General features: G+C 36.7%; 3 protein-coding genes across 3 annotated transcripts; 2 read left to right on the plus strand and 1 right to left on the minus strand.

The window, feature by feature from the left end:
* Nucleotides 1-3,155: 3,155 nt before the first annotated feature.
* Nucleotides 3,156-5,154, minus strand: htr1aa (5-hydroxytryptamine (serotonin) receptor 1A a). The gene has a single exon (XM_059503465.1). The coding sequence runs from the start codon at nucleotides 4,849-4,851 to the stop codon at nucleotides 3,643-3,645; it is 1,209 nt and encodes a 402-aa protein (XP_059359448.1). The 5' UTR covers nucleotides 4,852-5,154; the 3' UTR covers nucleotides 3,156-3,642.
* Nucleotides 5,155-6,364: 1,210 nt separating this feature from the next.
* Nucleotides 6,365-13,012, plus strand: rnf180a (ring finger protein 180a). The gene is made up of 4 exons (XM_059502771.1): nucleotides 6,365-7,568; nucleotides 9,538-9,769; nucleotides 12,010-12,135; nucleotides 12,262-13,012. Exons 1-4 carry the CDS (start codon nucleotides 6,939-6,941, stop codon nucleotides 12,462-12,464), a joined length of 1,191 nt encoding a protein of 396 aa, XP_059358754.1. The 5' UTR covers nucleotides 6,365-6,938; the 3' UTR covers nucleotides 12,465-13,012.
* Nucleotides 13,013-14,013: 1,001 nt separating this feature from the next.
* On the plus strand, nucleotides 14,014-22,981 carry rgs7bpa (regulator of G protein signaling 7 binding protein a). Its single transcript, XM_059503466.1, has 6 exons — nucleotides 14,014-14,738; nucleotides 17,516-17,682; nucleotides 19,608-19,738; nucleotides 20,037-20,181; nucleotides 20,268-20,338; nucleotides 21,620-22,981. Exons 1-6 carry the CDS (start codon nucleotides 14,598-14,600, stop codon nucleotides 21,709-21,711), a joined length of 747 nt encoding a protein of 248 aa, XP_059359449.1. The 5' UTR covers nucleotides 14,014-14,597; the 3' UTR covers nucleotides 21,712-22,981.
* Nucleotides 22,982-23,041: the final 60 nt, after the last annotated feature.

Raw genomic sequence — 23,041 nt, forward strand, 5'->3', positions numbered from 1 at the left:
AAGATAAAAATAAGGAGATCACGACATCATGCTCTGAAGTGAACATGAGCTCTGCGGCCCCGGAGCCAGACAGAGGGAATCAAAAACGTGACTTCGTTGACGTCTGTAGCTGAAGAAGTGACTCATAAGCAATCACACAATGACATTATTGTGCCCCTTGGCTAGGATAGAAATGCAAAAATGCTATTTTTTGCTGTTGCTAATTTTTCTCTTTTCATTGTGTGTGTGTGTGTGTGTGTGTGTTTGTGTATACAGAAATATCTATTTAATTAACTAGCTTGCATTCTGTTTCTTTTTGAATAAATGTTGTCATGATCCGAGCAGAGGAATTTTGATCCCATAAAGCTCTTTGGTTTGACCCTCTCCAAAACTAACACTGAAACAGAAGCTGAAGTGACTGAGATAATGACTCAGTAAACATGCATTAGTGTGAACTCATCTTTACATTAGGGCCTTTCACATCAACATCCTTAAAAGGAGTTTGTTGTCATCCCTTTTGTAAATAAACCCCTCTAAAATTAGTTCACCGAAATCTATAACGCACCATTTGATAAAACATATTGAAAGTGCCATTGGGAGAGAATCAATGCATTGTATAATTATTTATTATGTTCTACCCCAAACTTTTACCCTGCTCTAGTCTGAATTGTAAAGGAATTAAAAATCCATTTGAGCAGCTGATTTTTATTTTTTTTAATCTAGAAAAATGTGTTGATTTTATATGTCCTTTAATGGGAGTGCTCAACTAGGTCATGTGCTACAATCCAGAGACAAACACTGCGTTTGTTATTATCACAACTTATCATACAGATACAGCTTGTTATACTATTCTCATATGCTTTCAATATGTTATTCAGTGGGGAAAGATCCAACAGAGCTTGTTTAAATGTACAAGGAATTGATGATTGATAGGTTATCAATATCTCACTTTTTTGAATGAAAGAAAGAAATGACAAATGTCCAGTTTAATCTCTTCTTAATACTCCAAAGCAAAGGTCAGCTGAGTAACTAACAGACACATAAAAAAAATCTAGCTGTCTCTAGAATAAGACGTTCCTCAGAAGATAAGATTGACTTCAGAATGTTCTTTCACTGTCATTTAGCCTCACAAAAAAAGTTGTATCAAGGTTAGAATGACCTTGCAAATGTTCCTTGTAGCCATTTCGATTTTCTCCAGGGCACAAAGGAGAAGAAATTCATATTGCGTCTTTCCCCAATATTGTCCAATCAAGCCAAAGTTAGTGGCTGGCCATTTATAACTTTGACATGAGGGTATGACCACCTTCATGAGAAGTGCTGGTACATTTAAAAAAAATGTCACAACTGAAAATGGGTAAAATTAGTTAATGAGCCCTTTATGTGCAAAAGGAGTGAGTCAGCAAAATTTCACTCCTACAGAGGATATTTCAGCAAGTGATTTGTGTTCATTCACAATATCCATTGTCATGTTATCAATGCTGTCACCTCCTCTGAACGTCCTCGTCACATGGCAGTGTGTCAGTAAAACAGCACACTTACAAATGTAGGGGTGGGGAAGGCAATTCATAAACATTACATTGAGTATTTTTCATTAATCTTTTCTGACATTTATATTTTGCCAGGGCTCTGTGTGGGCAGAGCCTTAGGATGTTATTTGAATAACATTTCTGCACCATTGCCTCTCCCAGCACACTGTGCATGTGGCCACTGACTTTATACACTGAAAATGTCACTGGAAGTGGAGGAGGTTTATAATCTATAGGACTAACTTTAAAGAATTCAACATCTGGAGACCCATGTAAAAGATGTTTGGGGTGACATAAGCCAATTCAATTTATCAGAGGAGGTCTGTATGATAGCTGAAGTCTTTTTTTTTTTTCTTTTTTTTTTTGCCTTAGATTTTAAAGGAACAGTCTACCCAAAATGAAAATTGCTGGAAATGTACTCACCCTGAAGTCATCCAAGATGTAGAAGAGTTTGTTTCTTCATCTGAACAGATTTGGAGAAATTTAGTAGCATTGCATAACTTGCTCACCAATGAATCCTCTGTAATGAATGGTTGCCGTCAGAATGAGAGAGTCCAAACAGATGATAAAACATCACAATAACATCACAACACGACTGTAGTTCATCAATTAACAATATACCAGTCCATAATCCATAATAATGCTTCTTTCAGTGCAAAATCCCATATATTTTGAGCTTTCACATCAAAATCTACCAATAAATTTGTTTAGAACTGTTTTAGACTGTTTTGGCTTGTAAATGGTGCATGTTGTGCTTATATTTCTCTTATGATTCAGATAAAATGACTTTTTTACCGAAGCAAGTAATATTATGAATAGATGACTCTTATTTTGGCTTCAAGCAATGGTTTGAAGTTAAAAACATCTTAATGACTGTATTTGTTTCTTACAAACACAAAGCTGCACATATGATTTGATTCACAGGACGTTAATTAAAGGATAGGTGTCCTGTGGATTACTGTGATGTTTTTTTATCAGCTGTTTGGACGCTCATTCTGACAGCACCCATTCACTGATCCATTGGAGAGCAAGTGATGTAATGCTACATTGCTCCAAATCACCAAAGATATAAACTCATCTACATTGTGGATAACCTGAGGATGAGTAAATTTTCCTCTATTTTTTATTTTTGGGTGAACTATTCTTAGGCGTTTTTAAAAAAAAAAATGAGAACAAACATAAGGGTTTTAAGTTTTAATCACTTGAACTGATTTATGGGTTCTAAGTTACTTTTTAATGCCGCATGGCAAGGCTGCAGTATTAGAGGAACAAAGGGCCCATGGGTAATGGCCTAGCTGTGCCTGAGGCAAACTGATTGTTGCGTACTCTTAGCATCTCTGATTCTAACTGTCACTGACATTTAACACATGCTTTATAGTGCATTTTTATCTAAGTGCACATATTTGAATGCTAATTAAATATTTTTGGCTTACCTACTGTAGATGCCAATTGAAAAAGAAAATAATCCTTTCAGCGAGGTTGCATTATATTGTCATACTAACTTGAATTTAAATTTAATTTATATTTTTGTTCATGACTTTCCTAAATTGCACAGTTGAACAGTGTATGGTTAACCACATGATTTTTTTCTTTCCAACCTCATTTAAGAGCCACATCCCACCCCAAATGCAATGATTCAAATTCAGCCAATTTTATTGATCTAGATTTATGTTTTATTTCAAGGTGTTTCCAGTCAGCCCATGTCATATAAGAAAACTGCGGAAAATAAATAGAAATGAGAAATGGTTTCACATTACATTTTTCTAAATAAATGATCTGCTGGATCTTGACATCTCTGTGTGCTTACAATCCCACCTCCCTGCTCGATGAAAGGTGGCTTTCATCATGTACAGTAAAATAAAAACCTTTTTTTTTAAGGGCTTTATTATTGAATGCACACAGCTGGTCTGAGAGTCCTGGTATTATCTGAATCCATCCAGTTGTATATGCACTTTTTTTTCTTTTTCTTTTTTTCTTTGGAAGCAGATAAACATCACAGATAAATAAATACACAAGGACAGAGCTCTACCTCTTCTTGTGCTGTACTGTCCCGCACTAGGTCCTTTCGTATTAATGCCTTTAGAGCAGTTCTTTAACAATCAATATCTGCATATTAGCATCCGTTAAACAGCACCGTTCACTGTCTAATACATTTGCATTTCAAGATCTTCTTGAATGCGTTCTGGAAGTCTTTGTTAAAGTACGCGTATATGATGGGGTTCAAAAGTGAGTTGGAGTATCCGAGCCAGTTAATGACCGCCCTCAACCACTCAGGCATGAAACAGTCTTGACAGAAAGGCAAAACAAGCGCCACAATGAAGAAGGGCAGCCAGCAGAAAATGAACGTGCCCATAATGATTCCCAGAGTCTTAACCGTTTTGCGCTCTCTGGCCAAAGCCACTTTGCGCTTCGCTTCCGTGTTTTTCTCGTTTCTGTTCTCGAAGCACGGCTGGGGGTTGTTGGGCAGGCTCAGGTGGTTTCTGGAGACGGTCTGAACTTCTGTAATCTCGAACGACTCTCTGTCGTCCAAGTGTTTCAGCCCTCCGTTTACGCAGGAGCTCGGCTGCGGCTCCACGCTTCGCCTCCAAGTTTTGTTCACCTCGCCGATCGCTTTCCTCGGGAACAGCGCCGGAGACACTGCCAGGCATTTGTCCGCGATTTTAGCTTTCTCGGTTTTCTTCACAGTTTTCCTAATGCGAAACCTCGCCGCTCGGAATATCCGCCCGTAGAGGACCAGCATGAGGATGAGGGGGATGTAGAAAGCTCCAAAAGTCGAGTAGATGGTGTACCCGTGGTCTTGGCTGATTGTGCATGCGTCGGGATCTGCCCGGTCCTCTGGTTTCCTCCAGCCCAACATGGGAGGAATGGAAATGGAAAATCCTATCAGCCAAGTGAGGCTGATCAAGATAGCCGCTCGTCTCGGGGTCCTTTTATTTACATAGTCTATGGGATCGGTAATGGCCCAGTATCTATCCAAAGCGATTGCGCACAGGTGTAGGATGGAAGAGGTGCAGCACAACACGTCTAGGGAAATGAAAATATCACACATCTCCTGTCCCAAAGTCCATTTGTTCAGAACCTGATACAGGGCTGCCATGGGTAGCACTAGAACCGACACCATGAGGTCTGTGACGGCCAGGGAACCGATGAGATAGTTGGCCACATTCTGAAGCGATCTCTCCAAGGCGATGGCAGCGATGACACACGCGTTTCCCAATATGGCAAACAGAATTAACGCGGCCAAGAAAAGTGAGCCGATTATTTGGTAACTCAAAGCAACTTCGCCAGCTGTCGTCGCGTTCCCGCTCCAGTCTTGGCTTTCTGTGGTGTTGGTGTAACTCTCCATGGTGAGAGCGGTGACTCAGAGACAGTCCCTCGCACCGGTCACCTCGCTGCTCTGAAGACGCATGGCGGGCTCCGGGCTGAGGAAGTGCCGCACGCTCGAGCTGCTATCATTGGCGCTCAGTGACGAAGTGAATTCATTTATACGAGTCGTGCTAAGTGCGTCAGAGATGGCTGAGAAGAGGTTGGCGCGCAGAGCGGCCGTGCAAGCTTTACAGCAGGACAAAGTTGTCCTTTCGTATTTGCAGTGTTCTAGTACAATATGTTTTGAGATATTCAACAGTTTCTGTTATAAAAGTTGCGCATGCAAATTCAACAACGTGTTGCGTCCGGTAAATTTATTATTATTATTATTATTATTATTATTATTATTATTATAGTTTTGCAGTGAAAGACCAATTTGATTTTCGTTGCAGATAAAGAAAATCTGCTTGAAATCTGAAACTTGAGACAAATAAATGTGTATAAGATAATTAATATATAATAAAGATAATCATGACGAAATGATAAAAAAATATAGCTAGATCTGATGAATGAATTACAATAAATAAATAAAATAGTGTCATAAGCTATTATATGAGCATTACACTCTAAAAAGCCGTAACCTGTAATTGTTACCTTAAAGAGTTTTGATTAATAAAAAATGAGTTTTGCTTGTATTATTGTACTTAGTTAGATACTTAGGTTTACTTTGGTAGCCTATTATTCCAAAAATACCTGTTCTTTTTTAGGTTTCCATTTTTTCAGTAACATATAATGACAGTAATAATATATTGAATATCACAAACCTTTTGATGATTATTGGAATGATTGTAATACTGTACTCTACAGGCCTATTACCTTTGTTGCAGAGATGCATCGGGAAAAAGAAGTTTCAGCACCGCGGACAGTTCCATGAGTTCCCCAGAACGGAAATCTGCTGCCATCTGGTGAGAACATGGCAAAAAGATGAAAGAACATAACGAGAACGTATTGTGGAACGAGACCCCTGTTCCCAACGATTCAGACCACTCTTAACTTCATGCAGCATAGACTTTCCTTCCCCCACCTCATTTAATACGGAAAAAGTGCTGGAATATAAATAATATCAATGGGTTTTTTTTATTATTATTTTTTTTACTACGGCTATCGCAAAGCTCTCAACATGCATAATTAATAATGAAAAAATTGCGATAACGAGCTTACGTAACCTTATGTAATGGCATTCGATTTGTACATGTCTTTAAAACGTGCCAAGTTGTGAGAGGTGTGCGAAACAAAAAACTGAGAGAAAAAAAAATAACGAAAGTTTGCAGAGGACCATTAAAGACACATCACTAATTTACTCTTTATGCCATTTACTCTGGAGGACATAAGCTAAAACAGATGTTTGTCGCATTAAATATATATATATATATATATATATATATATATATATATATATATATATATATATATATATATATATATATATAATTCAATATTATTCAATATTATTAAAAAATATATTATTATTTTTTTATAAACTTATTAATTTGCTTTGCTTGCCATTAAGAGTTCAGATATCTTTCACTTTTTTACATGTATCTTTTATCCGTTTCCATAAATTATAATTGTTTAAATAAAATAATTGTTTAAAACTTGCCTTTATAACCTAATGACTGCCAGAGAGAGAAAAAAGAGAAAGAAAAATGAAGCATCAAGTAGAAGCCACACATGCAAACTGTATAAAATGACCAGAGATTTTGTTTCAGTCAGCGTGACTGTCATATTCCCATATGCTGCCAATTGTTCAGACAGAAAAAGAGCTGACGGTGTCTGCTGAAAAAGGTTGGTCTAGTTATTTCACCTAATTTTACCACCCTTATAACACAATGCATGCATTGTGGGTTGTTTGAATTCTATAGGCCCCCAGAGACAATCGGGTCGCTGAACTGCCACTATTTAGGGGGCTTTACCTTTGTCAACAGTGCAAAATACCTCAGGGGGCCAGTATGTTCCTGCTCACCTCTTCAACAATCAACTCAAATGTTTCCTGGTCTGCTGTAGAGTTGGGCACAGTGGGGTGGGGGGGGGGGTGTTTCAGTTCAACAGTGAGTTTTCTGATCTGAGATGGACTCACATGGAGAAGAGGACCTTGGGCGCACGGCGGAGGCCCTGTGTTTGGAGGTCAGGCCTCTGCAGAGGGACAGACTTGGAGCCAGACTAGCCCACAGGAAGACTTTCAGTCTGGACTACACAAATGCCCACCAGGTAGTTCATTACAGGGGGCAAAACTCCCCACGAGGATACTCTGATCTGCACTTTCCAGACTGTGATCTCCAGGCAGGGCATATGCTGAGGTCCACAGCCAGCCATCAGGCCTCCACATCCCCATGTCATAGGACAAGCCCTCCTCCCTATGGCAGGACTGTGATGCTTTCGAGGAGGTCTGATCTAGATCCTGTTAGATCGGATATTATTAGAGGATCACGCATCTCTCGTGAGGATCAGGGAGCGGGCAGCTCCTTAAACCGTAGAGCTCCTCTGATGTCTCTCAGCAGCTCTGAGGAGGAACAGGAGGCAGGTGAACAGGCTGGCAGAGCTCCAGCAGGGCTCAGCGTGACTTCATCCCTGCTTACACCCACTCCCACTGGGGAACGCAGGCTGGGTAAGAGAGAGAGGAAGCAACTGAAGAGCCTGAGGAGGAGACAGAGGAGGAGAGAGCTCTGCAAACAGAGCCAGCAGCAGGAGAACGTGCAGGTGAAACAGAAATGCAATCAAGCATGAGTTTACACATGAGTTTACATTTTAGACATGATGTCTGAGCTGTAATAGGGCTAAAGCTTTTCTATCAGAATATTAGCTCTTTTCAGCTGCTTTTCTAGAGAAGTGAACACTGACGGCAAATGAAGATAAGAAAAACTTATTTGCAAATGTAAAGTCTCTATCAAATGTGATACAAATGAGTCAAACAATGAAACAAAATAAAGACAATAGTCTATGAAGCAGTAATACTTTCTGTTAAATTAGAGCCAAAGATTTAATTATTATAGAATAAAAAACTTGTCTATTTAATAAATACAATTTATTCAATTGATTTATCATCAGCTTTTCAAGTGCTGATGGAAAACAAAAAAAAAAAAAATGATTATGTAATATTGTATTTCATTAGTTTATGTTGATGCTACATGTGTATTGTTTATATTTACTATATATTTTCATAAAATCTTACATATTATATATATATATATATATATATAATATGTAAGATTTTATGAAAATATGTAGTAAATATAGACAATCTATATAGATATATAGCCCAGAGATTCCCCAAATTGTTTTATGCAATAAAATGCATATACACAGTAAATTCTGTTATTTATATATAATTTATAAATGTTTATTGACTTGGTTAAAATATAATCAGGGGACTACAGTATTACTGTTATGATAAATATAAAACCTAAAAAAAGACAAAGCATTTATCACCCAGAAAAAGACGCCAAACTAGTAAAAGTCAAAGAGCTGGATGAGAGTAAACTTAGAGGAAAATAAGTAACCTTGATGTGCAGAAATTATAATAATAATAACATATTACTTTTATGATTTTGTTCCGTTGTTTTGTCTTGTTTCTAAAGACTGGTTGTTTTCTACATTGTAACAGATTATTGTTCTTCAAATATTTGTTTTTTCAAATTATTATTTCACGTTGAGGTTTATTTTGCGATAATGGTCAACTGGCTGTACATCATTTCTTACATATATTCCTATATTCATATGTTATTTATTACTTCCTTTTTTCTGTAGCACATTATAAAGCAGAATGATCACCCACAGATAATTCAGAATTTATAATTTTCCAGCAGAGGGCATCTTTCAACAATCAACAGATTCTGCATTAGTGGTTCTGAATTCACTGCAATAAACTCATGAGCATTAATGCTCACTCTATCAATGATGTACAATTTAAGTTAAAGCCAAATTAAAGATGTAAAATGATTGTAAAAATTCAAATTAATTCTCTCCATGATGATTTTGATTAACCTTTAATGCACAACACCCCAAAGTGTCTCCTATGAAATCAAGACCCACAGAAGACAGCTCTTAGAAAGTGCTAGTCCTTTAATTCCTGGTTTTGGTCTGATTATTAGTATTCAAATGCAGTAACATATTTTCCTCCTTCATTTTTTTCATTGTCCACAGTCTAGAAGTGGGGTGGGTTGTGATTTGGCAGACAAAGGACCCTTATATTATCCATTTATATAAAAATGTTTGACTTTATTTTAGGCCCTGACAGGTTCAGTGTGAGATGTTGATGTTAGGATACTGGCGTCCACAGGAAGCATTTCTGGGTTGTCAAGTGGGATGTGCAGGCTTTTATGAGATGTGTATTTGGTGATAATGACACACCTAGGGAACAAGGGGCATAGGCTCTGGAGGTCCCCATGGGTGGGAGAGCTGTGATTATGCTGACAGGCCCTGTCCACCAGAGGAGTCATGTGTGTGACACAACACCTCTGAGTGCTGCCTTGGACACAATCCAAAACAGGACAGTTCAGGGGATCTTACTGTGAGTTTGACAGTCCAACAAGTCAAGTCAAAACACTGTTTATGCGAGCCATCAGCATAACACTGCAAGTGATGCTCCCTAGTAAAGGTGAAGCTCAGCAGATTGTTGAGTTTAATAGCAGCTCTGAGTCATCTCTTTTGCTCTCTCACTCTGCTGAAGAGCTCTACAGGGAACCCATCTAGCAGTAGTGAGGACGAGGAGCTGCCCAGCCGGGATCGTGAAGGCTATATCTGTGCTGTGTGTCTGGATGTCTACTTCAGTCCCTACATGTGCCATCCCTGCAGTCACGTCTTCTGTGAGCCTTGTCTGCGGACGCTGGCCAAGAACTGCCCCACCAACACACCCTGTCCATTGTGCAGAACCACCATAACACACGTCTTCTTCCAGAAAGGTTTGTTTCAGAAGAAAGGCATATTACAGTTTCTGTTATCTTTTTGCAAATGTAATAGTAGTAGTAGTAGTAGTAGTAGTAATAATAATAATAATAATAATGTTGTAATTTTCAGGAATCTCTTTGGGAATTTGACAAAAACAGCTAACATATTTTTTCAAAGAAGTCACCAGAGTTATGAATAAAATCCTAAAATAACATAAAATAAAATAACATAAAATAAAAAGCTACTAATATATAATTTATTATATATTATAATTTATTATTGTTGTTGTTGTTGCTGTGATTCATCACAGTTTGCAAAAGCATCTAGTTGTGATTTTTGTAATACTATTTGGGAATTTGTCAAAAACAACTGTTGATAATGTTTTTTTGGGGGGGTGTTATAGAAGTTTAAAAAAGCCCACACACAACTTAGGCTAATGAAAAATAAAAATAAAAATAGCTAGCTAACAGAAAATCTACTAATGTATATTTTTTCTAATTTATTATTATTATTATTGTGATTTATCAAATATGTCGCAAAAAACAGATGCTAAAAATATTTTTTATCATTATTTATTGTTGTGATTTTTAATCTTCTTTGGAAATTTGTCAAAAACACCTAATAATAATTACATTATTATTATTGTTAAATATTACTGTTATTATTAAAAATAATAATACTTTTTTTCTCTCCAAAGCTCAAAGGAACTCCATAAATATGAAAACAAAAAATGTTTAACAGAGCGTATACATAAAAGGTTAGCAAGGAAAGAAGCAATGCATAATACGAAAGAACATCAAAAGAGAGAAATTAGCAAAATAAAACAAAAGAGCACAACAGATCTTCTCACTTTGTAGTCCTGAAACCCTGAAGACAATTAGGATTAACAAGCAATCGATTTCTTCTGGAATTTCCAATGGGTTTAGATTGCAGTTTAGATTTGTTAGTAAAACGAGGTCTGTGGCTCACATTACTTCAAAAGATTTTCACATTATTTTCAGCAACATAAAATACACACAGTCATACCTCAGCCAGAATTTTTTAACCTTTATGTGCTTTATAAACATAAGTGGCTAACAGGTTTCTACATAACAAATAGGAGAGGCTCAGTAAAAAGAAAACCCATTAGAAATTCCCAAGGGAACACATGTAGCATTAGCCTTCTGTGTTGGCCTTCAAACAGTTCTGTAAGACAAAGAATAGCAGTGAGGAGAGAAGAAGTACTGTGAGAATAGAGCTTAAGCTCAGATCTGAGGGAGAAAGTTCATGACAGTGAATAATCTACTAACTGAAGTAGACTTGAATTAAAGAACCTGAATGAGATGACATGTAAGGATGGAGGAGCTCAGAAAGATGGGTCACAGAAAGTCAAAAGAAGAATTTGTACCTTAAACTATATATTTATTGACTGCTATTTGAATATACTGTAGTCTGCTAATAGTTTTGCAGAGTAGTGAAAAGAAACGAACATTGCAATAATCAAGACATGCAGTGATAATGCTTGGACAAAAGCATTTCTATGGCTAAGGATGTGGCAAAGAGATATGTTATGAAGATATTAAAAGCCGATTCTAATAATGGAACTAATGTAGGTTCCGAATGTAACATCCTTCCCTTACATTATGGACCATTTTAGTGGGATTGAGCACAAGAGTGAGCGCCTACATTTATCAGACACTTTGGTTCTGGAAGTACTTTTAGCATTTATGCTGTCCATAGGGATTTCAAAACATTTTTACAAGCTCTGAGATAGAATTATTTTCTTTTCTTTTCTTTTCTTTTCTTTTCTTTTCTTTTCATGTACACTGTAAAAAAGTATTGTGAATATATGTAGTTAAATTGTGTTTATATGAAGTTTTAAAAGAAAAATTAAGTCTTTCAACTTCAAAGATTCATGTTTAATGCAATGTGTCTTCTTAATTCTTTGTGAAATTTACCACCAATTCAGTGAAAATGAAACGTTTAAAAACGTTTATAGAGAATTGTTAAAAATCAGTTTTCTAAATGACAAAATGAAAGAGATGAAAATGAATTCATTTTAGTTGCACTCTATGGTTTTTCAGAGTGGTTGAGTAGAAATGTTGATCTTACATTGATTTCAAACACTAAAAATGACATGAAATAGGACCTGAGAAACAAGCTGTATAAGTCATGATAAATCCATTTAAAATGAGTCTGGACTTTCTGGAAGTGATACACATGAGCACACTAATGATTAACAGATAAATAAATTCACACATCCCACTCTTCACAGAACTGAACCAAACAGCGCGTACATTCTTCCCAAAGGAATACCTGTCTCGGAAGCAGAATTTCCAGAAAGCAGGCTGTGCAAAATGGCCTCTTCCAAGCTGCCGTAAACTGTTTCGAATTTTTGGAGGTAAAACTATTTTTACATCTGTTCCAATTATTTCCCCTTCAGATTCAGTTGTAATTCTTCATATGGTAGTAATGCTTACTGTTCTTTGTCTTGCTCTTTTTTTCTCTCCCACTCTCTCTTTCTTAGGCTTTCGAAGGCAGGCAAATCCAATCGGCAGACGGCAGTTCCCTCACGGGGGCTACCGGCTTGATGCCTTCAACTTTGAGGATGATTCGCATGGCTGGCGATTTGACATGGACATGGTGATCATCTATATATACTCCGTCAACTGGGTCATTGGCTTCATTATCTTCTGCTTCTTCTGCTATTTCTTCTTCCTCTCTTTTTAAAGAGAAAGCACAGGGAAACTGTCTGCGGTGTTTCAGATCTTTAGGAAAATACCAAAGTCGGCAAGAAGAGAATCTTCTTGCACTGCCGCTGTTTCTGGACTATGTGTAGGAAACACCAACCAGTCACAGAGAGAAATGAATTCATACAGCTAAAACTCAAGAGTGTGATGGTCCATTTACTGTAAAGAAGAATCATGAATTTTGAGTTTGTGGTTTGCCTGATATCTGTTTGCTTTTAAACAGAATTTTGGCTGACTGCGTGGAGAAGCTTTGCATGGATAATCACAAGTGGACTATTCATTTCACTACAAGTTGTATTCACATGCTGTATTTTCAAAAGGTCTTCTCTAGAGGTTTGTAAACTATCCATAACTATGGGTCAGCTTCTAAACTATTCATAAAATATGTGGAGAATAATAACAATTCATTCGTTTTTAACCTTTCCTGCTTGCTTTTCCAGAATTTGTAAATTTGCCATAAAGGTTCTTTGTCTAGTCTCAATACCTAATACTCAGTTTGTTGTCTTAGATAGACTTTTGCAACACAATTTATATATATATATATATATTCTCTCTCTCTCTCTCTCTCTCTCTCTCAGCACATGATGAGGGAACAATTAGTTATTTGTTCCATAAAGTTCCATAAAATTTCACTGAAGATATTAAGGACATCAATTTATTGTTTCTTGGTCACAGATTGTTTCTGATTATGAAAATTATTGATGTTATTATTATTTTATATTTTATATATAGATTTTATTCTCAAGTATTAATTTAACTTATTAATTTTTTACTTTAAAAAACATGAAGCAGCAATAAAAATCTTTCAGCGGTGTGAATCTTTTCCTGCACTTTAATAAATATTTCATGTTGAAAGCATGAAGTATCATCCTTTGGAAACTCGTCCAATCCATGCTGTTAACTCAAGCTATCTTGTTCAACAACATGTTCTAAATGTGATGTCAAGACACTCCACATCAATTCTACATTATGTATCTCATGCACACACACACACACACACACACACACAGTATCTCAAATGCAGTGGTTTCTAGTGATTTGGCAGAGTACAGCAAGCAGGCTGCCATTAGCAACTCATCCAATATTAAGTCTGATTTTGCCTCTTGCTTTTTGTACAATTAGGATTTGGTACAATAAACAGTATGAGTCAACCACAAATACAACATTTCCTAATAACCAGCCTAAAGATACTTTACTTTTATGAATATTTAATAAGATTCATTTGAAATGGCTTACATTGGAAATGTAATATTGAACACACACACACACACATACACACACACACTCATTATCTATTTGCTATACTGTATGTGTTATTTTATTTATTTAGATACCTGCTGAAAAACTTTTAAACCAATCTAAGATGATTTGTCTTCCAGCCTCATCCAATATATCTGTGTGTTTGGTTTAAAAGTGTTTTGGACACTTTTCCCACACCAAACACCAGCTTGACCAGACTAGAAGACCAGCCAAGACCAGAGAGACTATTTAACTTGACAAAGGGCTTTTTCCCCAGCAGGGTAGATAGCCTAGATTTTAGCTGCCAATGATTTGACTCGCGTATTTTACTGTTCCTTTCAGTGAACACACTGGAGTTGGTGAATCTGTTGCATCCTATTCTCCTCCTATGAGAGTGCAGTGTGTTCAACCACGTCATGCCTCGAGCAACTGCACCTATCAAGGTTAGAAAAGCGCTCTTAGATCACCTTCTGCTACCTACTCTCAATAAACGCCATACAGAGTTTATCGTTTCAACTTGCGGCGCATATTAGTCTATTTCGAGTTGCGGTTACTGTCTCTGGGAGGCGTTTCGTTTAAAAGCGGTTGTTATTTCTTCGTTGAAGGACTATACGGGGCATCAAGACATGTTTGCATCTGGTTCTTTGTTATCGCGTCTCTCTGCTGAAGAAGACGAAGCCCTACAAGAACACTTCAGCTCTCTGCTGGAGTGAATGAAGGTGACTCGGCTTCTGCATCGTGGCAATGCGGAGAGAATCCAGGAGCAAGACACGGGCAGATCGATCAATTGAGTAAGAAATTTACCAAACGAGTGGCAGTATATTGATCAGTCGGCATTTTATATCTGGGCAGTTTCTTCACTTGATGTGTATGCATGAGTTCTGCACCGAATGGGCGCAAAAACCGCCCCAGAACAGCCGGGACCATTTTCCAGATCGGCAGTAAGCCCCCGTCCAGAGAGTCGGAGCGCCGGGAGAGCAGCGAGGCTCTGCGTGCCTTAGCGGACTGCAGAATGGTGCGTATGCCTGCGTCATGACCCTACAGCATTATTCTGCTCTGAATCCTGCTGATTGTTCAAGCACTGTTTGAAATTCACGCAGTGTTCTGCAAGTGCCAACATCCTAAATGTATAATGCGACACTAGGGACGTTAAATATTGAATGATTTGGCTTGGAGGTCTGTGACTTGTCCTATGGTGCGGCGGTAGTTCCAGCTTCATTTTCATTTTCCAGCAACATCGTTTCAGTTGGCAGATTATGGCATGGAGTGAGCGATATGATTTAGTAGCTACTCCATTTTGGGGTAAAACTGCGAGCACATTTGGAAAGCAAACTGGCTTGTGTTGTGTTTGAGGAGTCTTTACCCCATTAACAGGCAGAAGGCTTGTGGCAAGCCGAGTTAACATTGACCAGATGCTTTGAATTTTTGACACTGAATTCTGTGTTGCTGATATTAGCTGTTCATTTATGACTAATATGTGACCCTGGACCACAAACCATAAGTGGCATGGGTATATTTGTAGCAATACAATACATTGTATGGGTCAAAAAAAAAAAATTATTTTATGCCAAAAAAATAATTAGAATAAAGTAAAGATCATGTTCCATGAACATATTTAGGAAATTTCTTAGGGCTGCGCCGATCACAATCGGCCGATCATTATGCGCATCTCGTCAGTAAAGCCGGTTCTCTAATCAGCGGTAAATTCCATCAGGTGCGTGATTTCACATAGAGCAGCTGTTACTACACAGAGCCGTTGGTAACTGAGAAGATGCGCAAATAAACGCTGAAAATGAACGTGGATTTGCGCATCTTCTCAGTTAACAATGGCTCCGTGTAGTAAGTGCTCTATGTGATATCACGCACCTGATGGAATTTACTGAATTGCTGATTAGAGTATCGCCTTTAATGACGAGATGGACATTACGATTGGCCGATCATGATCGGAGCAGCCCTAAAATTTCCTACAATAAATATATAAAAATTTAATTTTTGATTAATAATGTGGATTGCTGAGAACTTCATTTGGACAACTTTAAAGGCGATTTTCTCAATATTTAGATTTTTTTTTTTTTTGCACCCTCAGGTTGCCAAGTTTCAAATAGTTATATCTCAGCCAAATATTGTCCAATCATAACAAATCATACATCAATGGAAATTTATTACAATGATGTATAAATCTCAGTTGCAAAAAAAAACCCTATGACTGGTTTTGTGGTCCAGGTCACATAAGTATTCCAGTTGTTGCTGGTCACTATTCCAGTTTTGCTTGTAAGTTCTGTAGTGTTTGTAAGCAACTTATCGGCATAGTTCAACAACAAAAATAGTATGTGTAATGTAACAGTTACTTGTCACTATAGTAGTGAGTGAGTATTAGTGACCGAGTAGAATAGATACTAGTCACTACTGAAATAAATGCTAATCTGTAATGAATAGCTACTAGAGAAATAATTAGAAAACACAGCAATCACTTTGAGACTACTTATGAGTAATTAAACATGAAAACGAGTAATAACAATACTCTAGGTAAAGGTTTTTATGTTAAAACAGCTTTCCATTGAACGCTTCCTTTCTGCCAAATATTGATAAAATGGCATGAGCATCTGTCGCCTGTGGCGCTGCTCTCCAACAAATAGCCTATTTTACCTTTGTGGTATTGTCAGGTTGTTTCAGTGTTCAGTATGAAAAAAAAAATTATTGACAAGTTGGTTACATGTCTTTTCATCAATGTTTTGTCATGTTTCCTTTAGGCCTAAAAAAAAAATTTGTTTGGTTCCGGTTTCCGACCGACCCTGTCAATTTATGTGCGACCCAAATTTATTTTATGAGACTGGGGAAGAACGGTCTTTCACACATCGTTAATTAAATTACAGTTTCCTTTAAATGCTGTTTTACACTTAAGTAATCCGTTAAAAATCATTAAGTATTGCATCAAAACCCTTTAACTGTCAATTCCTAAAGTGAGCTATAACTTAAGGTTTGGAAATCGTAACATTAAGAGAAACACGGGGGGAGGGGGGAGTCAACAATATATCGCGGAACAGAGAGGGCACTGACAACATGCTGACAGACAGGACATTAACATTACCAGCTTACTTTTAATATGAAACAAAGTCTCATTTGGTTATTTCACCTTTCAAATGTGGTCATTTTTTAAAGAAATGTAAACAATAAATACCGTTTTGTGGCTCTTGAATGTGTCGAACAGATCGCTGTAAGTTAGATCATCAGTTAAAACTAACTGATCGTCTCTTGCTTCTAGTTAATTTATAGCATCAAAATCAAATAAACCACATAAATGAACATAACAAAGAATGTTGTTTGACTACAAAAAGATGTCTGTACACTCCGTTTTTCAAGTTCAAATCCTCCATGTTAATCTACTATGAGATCGCCTGTCAAACTCCCGCGAAGGCTTTTTGTGTGTGTGTGTGCGTTTTGCGTGTCTATGGCAACAACAGACTTTAAACGGGAATACAGAATCACTGTCGTAAAAGTACCGGTACACACATTTAAAATCAGCGCGCGTGTGTGTGTGTGTGTGTGTGTGTGTGTGTGTGTGTGTGTGTGTGTGTGTGTGTGTGTGTGTGTAAAACTGCCACTGGAGAAAAAATAAAATAAATTAAAAAAAAAAAAAAAATCCCTACCGACCAATGACCTCAACTGACAACCAACCGGAACCAAACTTTTTTCTTTTTTAGGCCTTATATGCTTTATACATTTTCGAGGTTAAAATGGTTTTATGAGCCATGTATTTTCTCAGTTTGTGTTTGTTTTTCTTTCTTACATTAGGTTGTCCAGGAGTTCAATACACTGGTGGCCCTCTATAGGGAATTGGTAATCTCTATTGGAGAGATTTCCACTGATTGTCCCTCTCTTCGGGCGGAAATGCACAAGACACGCACAAAAGGCTGTGAGATGGCACGGACTGCACATCAAAACCTTTCTGCAATATCAGGGTAAAAACATACATGCATACAGGTATTTGATCGTGGATGCAAAGAGTAATATGTTTACATTACATAATAACAGTACATGTTAATGTGGCATTAGCTTTATTTAAAATTAATGTATTTTTTTTAGAAATTGTTTAATTTCACAAAAATCTATTTGTTATCAAGTTATAGTTAGCTTGTAGTACCCCTTCGGCTCCCCTATTGAAATCAATGTCATATGTTATGAAACTGTGACAAGATTTCACCTTTACAGCAGCATAAGGTTATAAATATCATCTGGTGCTGACTGGCATATCATGCACTATATACTGTATGATGAGCAGGTTAATGCAAATTAAGTTGTAAAATATACTTTCTACTGTGCATTTACCATAAACCACAGGGCTGTTACATGATTTCATATTCTAAGAACACAATAAACCAATACCACAGCTTTTGATTAGAAATTGCCAAATAGTCCCCCCAGTATTTGAAATTCTTAAATTGCTGTTAGGACGACAAAAAGGTTTTAAAGTTCCATTTTTAAGCTGGTCTGTCTCAGTGTTTTGACAGTGTTTGTCAATGTCAAAATAATTGAGATTGTCCATTGAATTAAACAAAGTGAGGTTTACTGTACATAGAAAACCCAGCGTGAATTTCTGCACCAAGCTTCAGTTTTAACATTGATAGAGAGCAAGGTAAGTTGAAAGTAATGAAACAACCGACAGTGATATAAAGTGATTCAAACCAACCTAAAACTGAAATAAAAAATGTAAACTGAATGTGATGAAACAACATTATGCATTTTCAACATATTATGCATACAAATAAGAATAAATGTGAGCATATTTTTAAATATTATTTGCAATGATTCAAATAGAAATAGACCTAGCTTTTTATTTCTATATACTTCATTAAAAAATGGTTAGCTACAATGGTCAAGGAATTGTTATGGCTTTGCTTTACATAATTCATCTTTTATTCATGCATTTGGTGCATCTCTCTGTTCCAAGTAATTCAAGAACAGGGGAAAAAAGAACAGGAAAATAAAGCAACCACAGCATTACACTTGGGAATTACAGAGCAGTAATTACAGACGTAGGATTCTGAGAAATATGATTTTCTGAGAAGTCTCACTCGCCACTGAGCTAATATGTTTAGAGCTCTAGATTTTCTGTATAGCCTTGTAAACATGCTGCTCAGCAATAGTCAAACATCTACTTAGGGAGATTTACTCAATATTCATGATATATTCACAATGTTTTTCTGCCATGATGAATATAGGCATGATTTCAATTAGTTTTTTTGGTCATTAATTTTCATTAAGACGTATAAATAGCCTATAAATGTTATTAAAATCTAAAGGGCCTATAAATGATTTAATAGCAAAACCGGTGTTAGAACTGGTAAGTTCGATACATTTTTGTGAATCAGTTCTGTTTCCATGTTCCAACTCAAAACTCAATTTGCATTCTGTCTGCTTCACATTACATTTTTTTATTTATTTATTTGGTTTATTTGTATTGTTATATTTTGTGTTTTTAAATTAATAAGTGAAATTAATTTAGCCATAATTGCTTTTAATTCAGTTTTTAATGTTTGAATTTTTGAATCTACAGTGACTGTTTAATTGAAATGATGGTCCTATAGATTTGAAAAAGACACTAAGCAATTTCAGTGCAAATAATAAATACAAATACATTGAACTGAACATTAATCAAAACTCTGAAAATACCAAGATGTAAGATGCTAATAGCTATATTTTCCAGCACGACATACAATGTGTCTGAGATGATTTCCGTCACTGGTCACTTGTAGTGTACTGTGAGGCATAGGAACGCAGGGATATGTATCTTGTGAGAAATTAGACAGGTTGTAGCGCAGGGCTCGGGGCCAGAACTCTGCAGAATCCAGATCTAAGATGCATTATTGATGCTTTTTTTCCACAGCCCAGAAGATGGAGAAATACATCCGGAGATCTGCCGCCTCTTCATCCAGCTGCAGTGCTGTCTGGAAATGTACCTGACGGAGATGCTGAAGTCTGTGTGTCTGCTGGGATCCCTGCAGCTCCACAGGAAAGGTAATGCTGTGAGGGCGCCCCTGGGCTCTCAGAAGGAAACAGCCACATCAGCGACAGGAAATTGGTGCTGATGAAGCCTGGCTTGTCTAACTGTAGAGCTTTCCAGTGGCTTGATATTTGCAGGAGTCGACACTGCTAGTTTCTGTGAATTGTATCTTATTTGAGCTTATCAGAAACAGTAAATATGGATGCTCATGGAGCAGGTCGACTTGTTGCCCTGGGGTCAAACCTTGAGATGACATATTTTGACCATTCCTGTTTAGAGTCCGTTAGTGATGTCTCACTGTATGTATTCCAGGAAAACATTTTTCAGGAGCTACAAAGGTAGAAAGTAAGAAAGAGGACAGCTCTGACATCCCAATCCTGGAAGACACGTCATCCACTCCGCCAGACTGTCCGAAGACTTACTTCCTGGTGGCCACAGACATTGAGAACATCGAGAGGTGAGTAGTCTGAGCTGCTGAACAGGATCTTCTTTTTTTCTATGAAACTGACCGTTTGAATCTGAATCGGTTCCTCGATATTCTAGGGACATGACAGAAATGAAAAATCTGCTAAGCAAACTCAGGGAGACCATGCCTTTACCACTGAAAAACCAAGGTAATCTCTCTCACCTTTCTGAATATTTTACCAACAAATTCATAGAAAACTTGAAAACTTGAAATTCTTTGAAAAAACAAAATGACCATCAAACAACATTTCAACATTATCAAGGTCTCAAATTTATCTGTACGACCATTCAAATGTTTGGTGCTGTAAGATTGTCTGTTTTTGAAAAAAAAAGAGTCTTATGCTCACCAAGGCTACATTAATTTGATCAAAAATACAGTAAAAAAAGTAATATTGTAAAATAGTATTTAAAATATGTTGTCTATTTTAATATATTTTTAAAATTGAATTTATTCCTTTGATAGCCATGTTAATTTTCAGCAGATATTACTCAAGTCTTCAGTGTCACATTTTGCTGATCAAGATCAAAAACAGCTGTTTAATATTTTTATTGCAATACTGCTATACTTCTTCACTTGTGAACCGAAGTTTAAAAGAACTATATTTATCTGAAATCTACTGAAAATTTGTAACATTGTAAATATCTTTACTGTATTTTTTATCAATACATCCTCTCTGAATAAAAGTATCAAGTTCTTAAAATAAAATAGTACTGACCCCAAACTTATGAATGGTAATATATTAAGATTCACTTAGCATTAAAGATGTCCGTAAACCTAAAAGTATATTTGCCAGAAAATAATATTAAAACTAATAATAATGTAGTTGGTTCTCCCATGTGGCCACATTTTTATTTCCATTTTGTAGATTTTATTTTAAAATTAAATTTGCAACTAGTTAATGCTGGCTAGATGATAACAAAATGTTAAAAATCAAAAGCGTATCGTTTATTCTGGCAGGTCATGTTAGTCAAGTTCGCATCAGCTGATTCTCAGCTGATCCATGTCTACATAAAGGATTGTGATGCCTACCTTAGCATTCATATATAAGGTCTTTCAGTATTATCAGCAGCTTTCGCGTTGCTCTATAGCTAACTACCCTCCTCCATCCCCAGCTCCTCTCGTCCAGTCAGGATTCAGCCTTCTGATTGCCCTTTGAAACAGACTTTACATAAAATTACTGAACATTAATGATATCTGCAATACATTTATGTTGGTTCTGTTCTGTTTATCCTAGCGGGATTATCGCTGCTCTCCCTGTTCTCATCCATGCTAGGCTGCATGAATGTGCAGGGAGTTCTTGCCCAGTTGCAATGCTAATTGCTGGTCATATTTGACCATATTTGACATTTTGTTAAATAAAAAAGGAAAAATGTTCTATTAATGTTTGCTCCTTTAATCTTAACATTTATCTATTTTCGTATCAATGCAGATGACAGCAGTTTGTTGAATCTGACGCCATACCCATTGGTCCGGCAGAGAAAGCGGCGTTTCTTTGGCCTCTGTTGTCTGGTGTCTAGCTAAGAGCTCTCTCTCCCAGAATCCAGTCACAAATGACTGCGTTTCCTCACAATGTGTGACACTCACCAATCAACCGTACTACTGCCATTTCCCAAACCAGTTCTTTCTTTTGGTGAGTTCCGTCCAATTTCCTACTGCTATGAGAATAAATAGTAATATCTGTGTAACATCAGTAGTCATACAAACACTATATAATATTTGATCAGTACAACAGATTTTCTTTATAACTGAATGTTCGTCTACATTATGCTTCGTTAAGAAAATGGTTTGTAGTATGAATACTGCTATGTTTGTCCACACGATTCATATGCTGTGCTTTTTGTGAAGACAGATGTTGTAATGAGGCATTGAAGAGTGCTAATTAGAGCAGAGGTTATGTTGAACATTAAAAAAAAAAATATATATATATATATATACATACTGCAACATGATTGAATGTGATTTTTTTTTTTTTTTTTTTTTTTTTTTGCTGTTACCATGTTTTTACTACAGTATTATTTAGTCTTCCATAAACCGAAATCCTGTAACTTTTTTTTTCATTTTGTTTCAGCCTTTAGGAGTATATAATACCTGAAGAAGCCTTTGTAAATAAAGAATATATCTAAAAATGGTAATTTTAGAGATGTACATATACAATGTAAACCTAGCGCTCTGAATTATTTTTCAAAAGTGTGATTCTTTTAAAGAGATTGTCAGTAAAGGTTGGCATGTCTATCCATCTGGTGGTGTGATATAAGTCCAGATTGGAGGGACTCAGCATGGGTCTTGCTTATTAATTACAGTTCTAAATGTGTCAGGCATGGTGAAGATACTGTAGTGTTTATGAAAAGGCGCAGTGTCGTTTTACATTGGTAATAAACCTTTTTTTAATGATTTAATAAACTGGAACTTTGTGTCTTGTATTAGAAATGGTTATGTTTATTTAACATACAAAATACCATAAGAAAAGGTACAGATATGAATCTGTGGAATAATAAGTCAGTATCAATAAGTATTACCCTCTTTTCAGAGATACCCTCTGATTAGTCAGATTTTCAATAAGAAATAATATAAACCATCTGATATCCTCCCTATTATCCACAATTCTCAGAACATCCCTCTGACTGGTCACAGACTCCAATTTCAACATCTCCCATTAAATTTATCCCGTTTGGATCTCAGTCAGTTATAGGTAATTGGATTTGTTAGCACATTAATAGGGAGGCTGTGAAATTCACACCTGGCATCAGTGCCTACCCTTTTACTTTCTCGCAACAATGCTGAAGCAGTAATGGAGGGTGCAAAAAAAAAGTGTTTACAGGAACCGACATGGTTTTCAGGTGAATTATTTGGC

The sequence above is a fragment of the Carassius carassius genome, chromosome 21, assembly GCF_963082965.1.
Source record: "Carassius carassius chromosome 21, fCarCar2.1, whole genome shotgun sequence".
NCBI classification, from domain to species: domain Eukaryota; kingdom Metazoa; phylum Chordata; class Actinopteri; order Cypriniformes; family Cyprinidae; genus Carassius; species Carassius carassius.

Bases quoted from the DNA above. Each gene is read 5' to 3' on its own strand.
- htr1aa (XM_059503465.1), bottom strand. From the start codon at position 4,851: ATGGAGAGTTACACCAACACCACAGAAAGCCAAGACTGGAGCGGGAAC.
- rgs7bpa (XM_059503466.1), top strand. From the start codon at position 14,598: ATGAGTTCTGCACCGAATGGGCGCAAAAACCGCCCCAGAACAGCCGGG. The intron at 14,739-17,515 runs GTGCGTATGCCT...TTCTTACATTAG, and splicing joins CCTTAGCGGACTGCAGAATG to GTTGTCCAGGAGTTCAATAC. The intron at 19,739-20,036 runs GTAATGCTGTGA...TATGTATTCCAG, and splicing joins CCTGCAGCTCCACAGGAAAG to GAAAACATTTTTCAGGAGCT.
- rnf180a (XM_059502771.1), top strand. From the start codon at position 6,939: ATGGACTCACATGGAGAAGAGGACCTTGGGCGCACGGCGGAGGCCCTG. The intron at 9,770-12,009 runs GTTTGTTTCAGA...CACTCTTCACAG, and splicing joins ACACGTCTTCTTCCAGAAAG to AACTGAACCAAACAGCGCGT. The intron at 12,136-12,261 runs GTAAAACTATTT...TCTCTTTCTTAG, and splicing joins ACTGTTTCGAATTTTTGGAG to GCTTTCGAAGGCAGGCAAAT.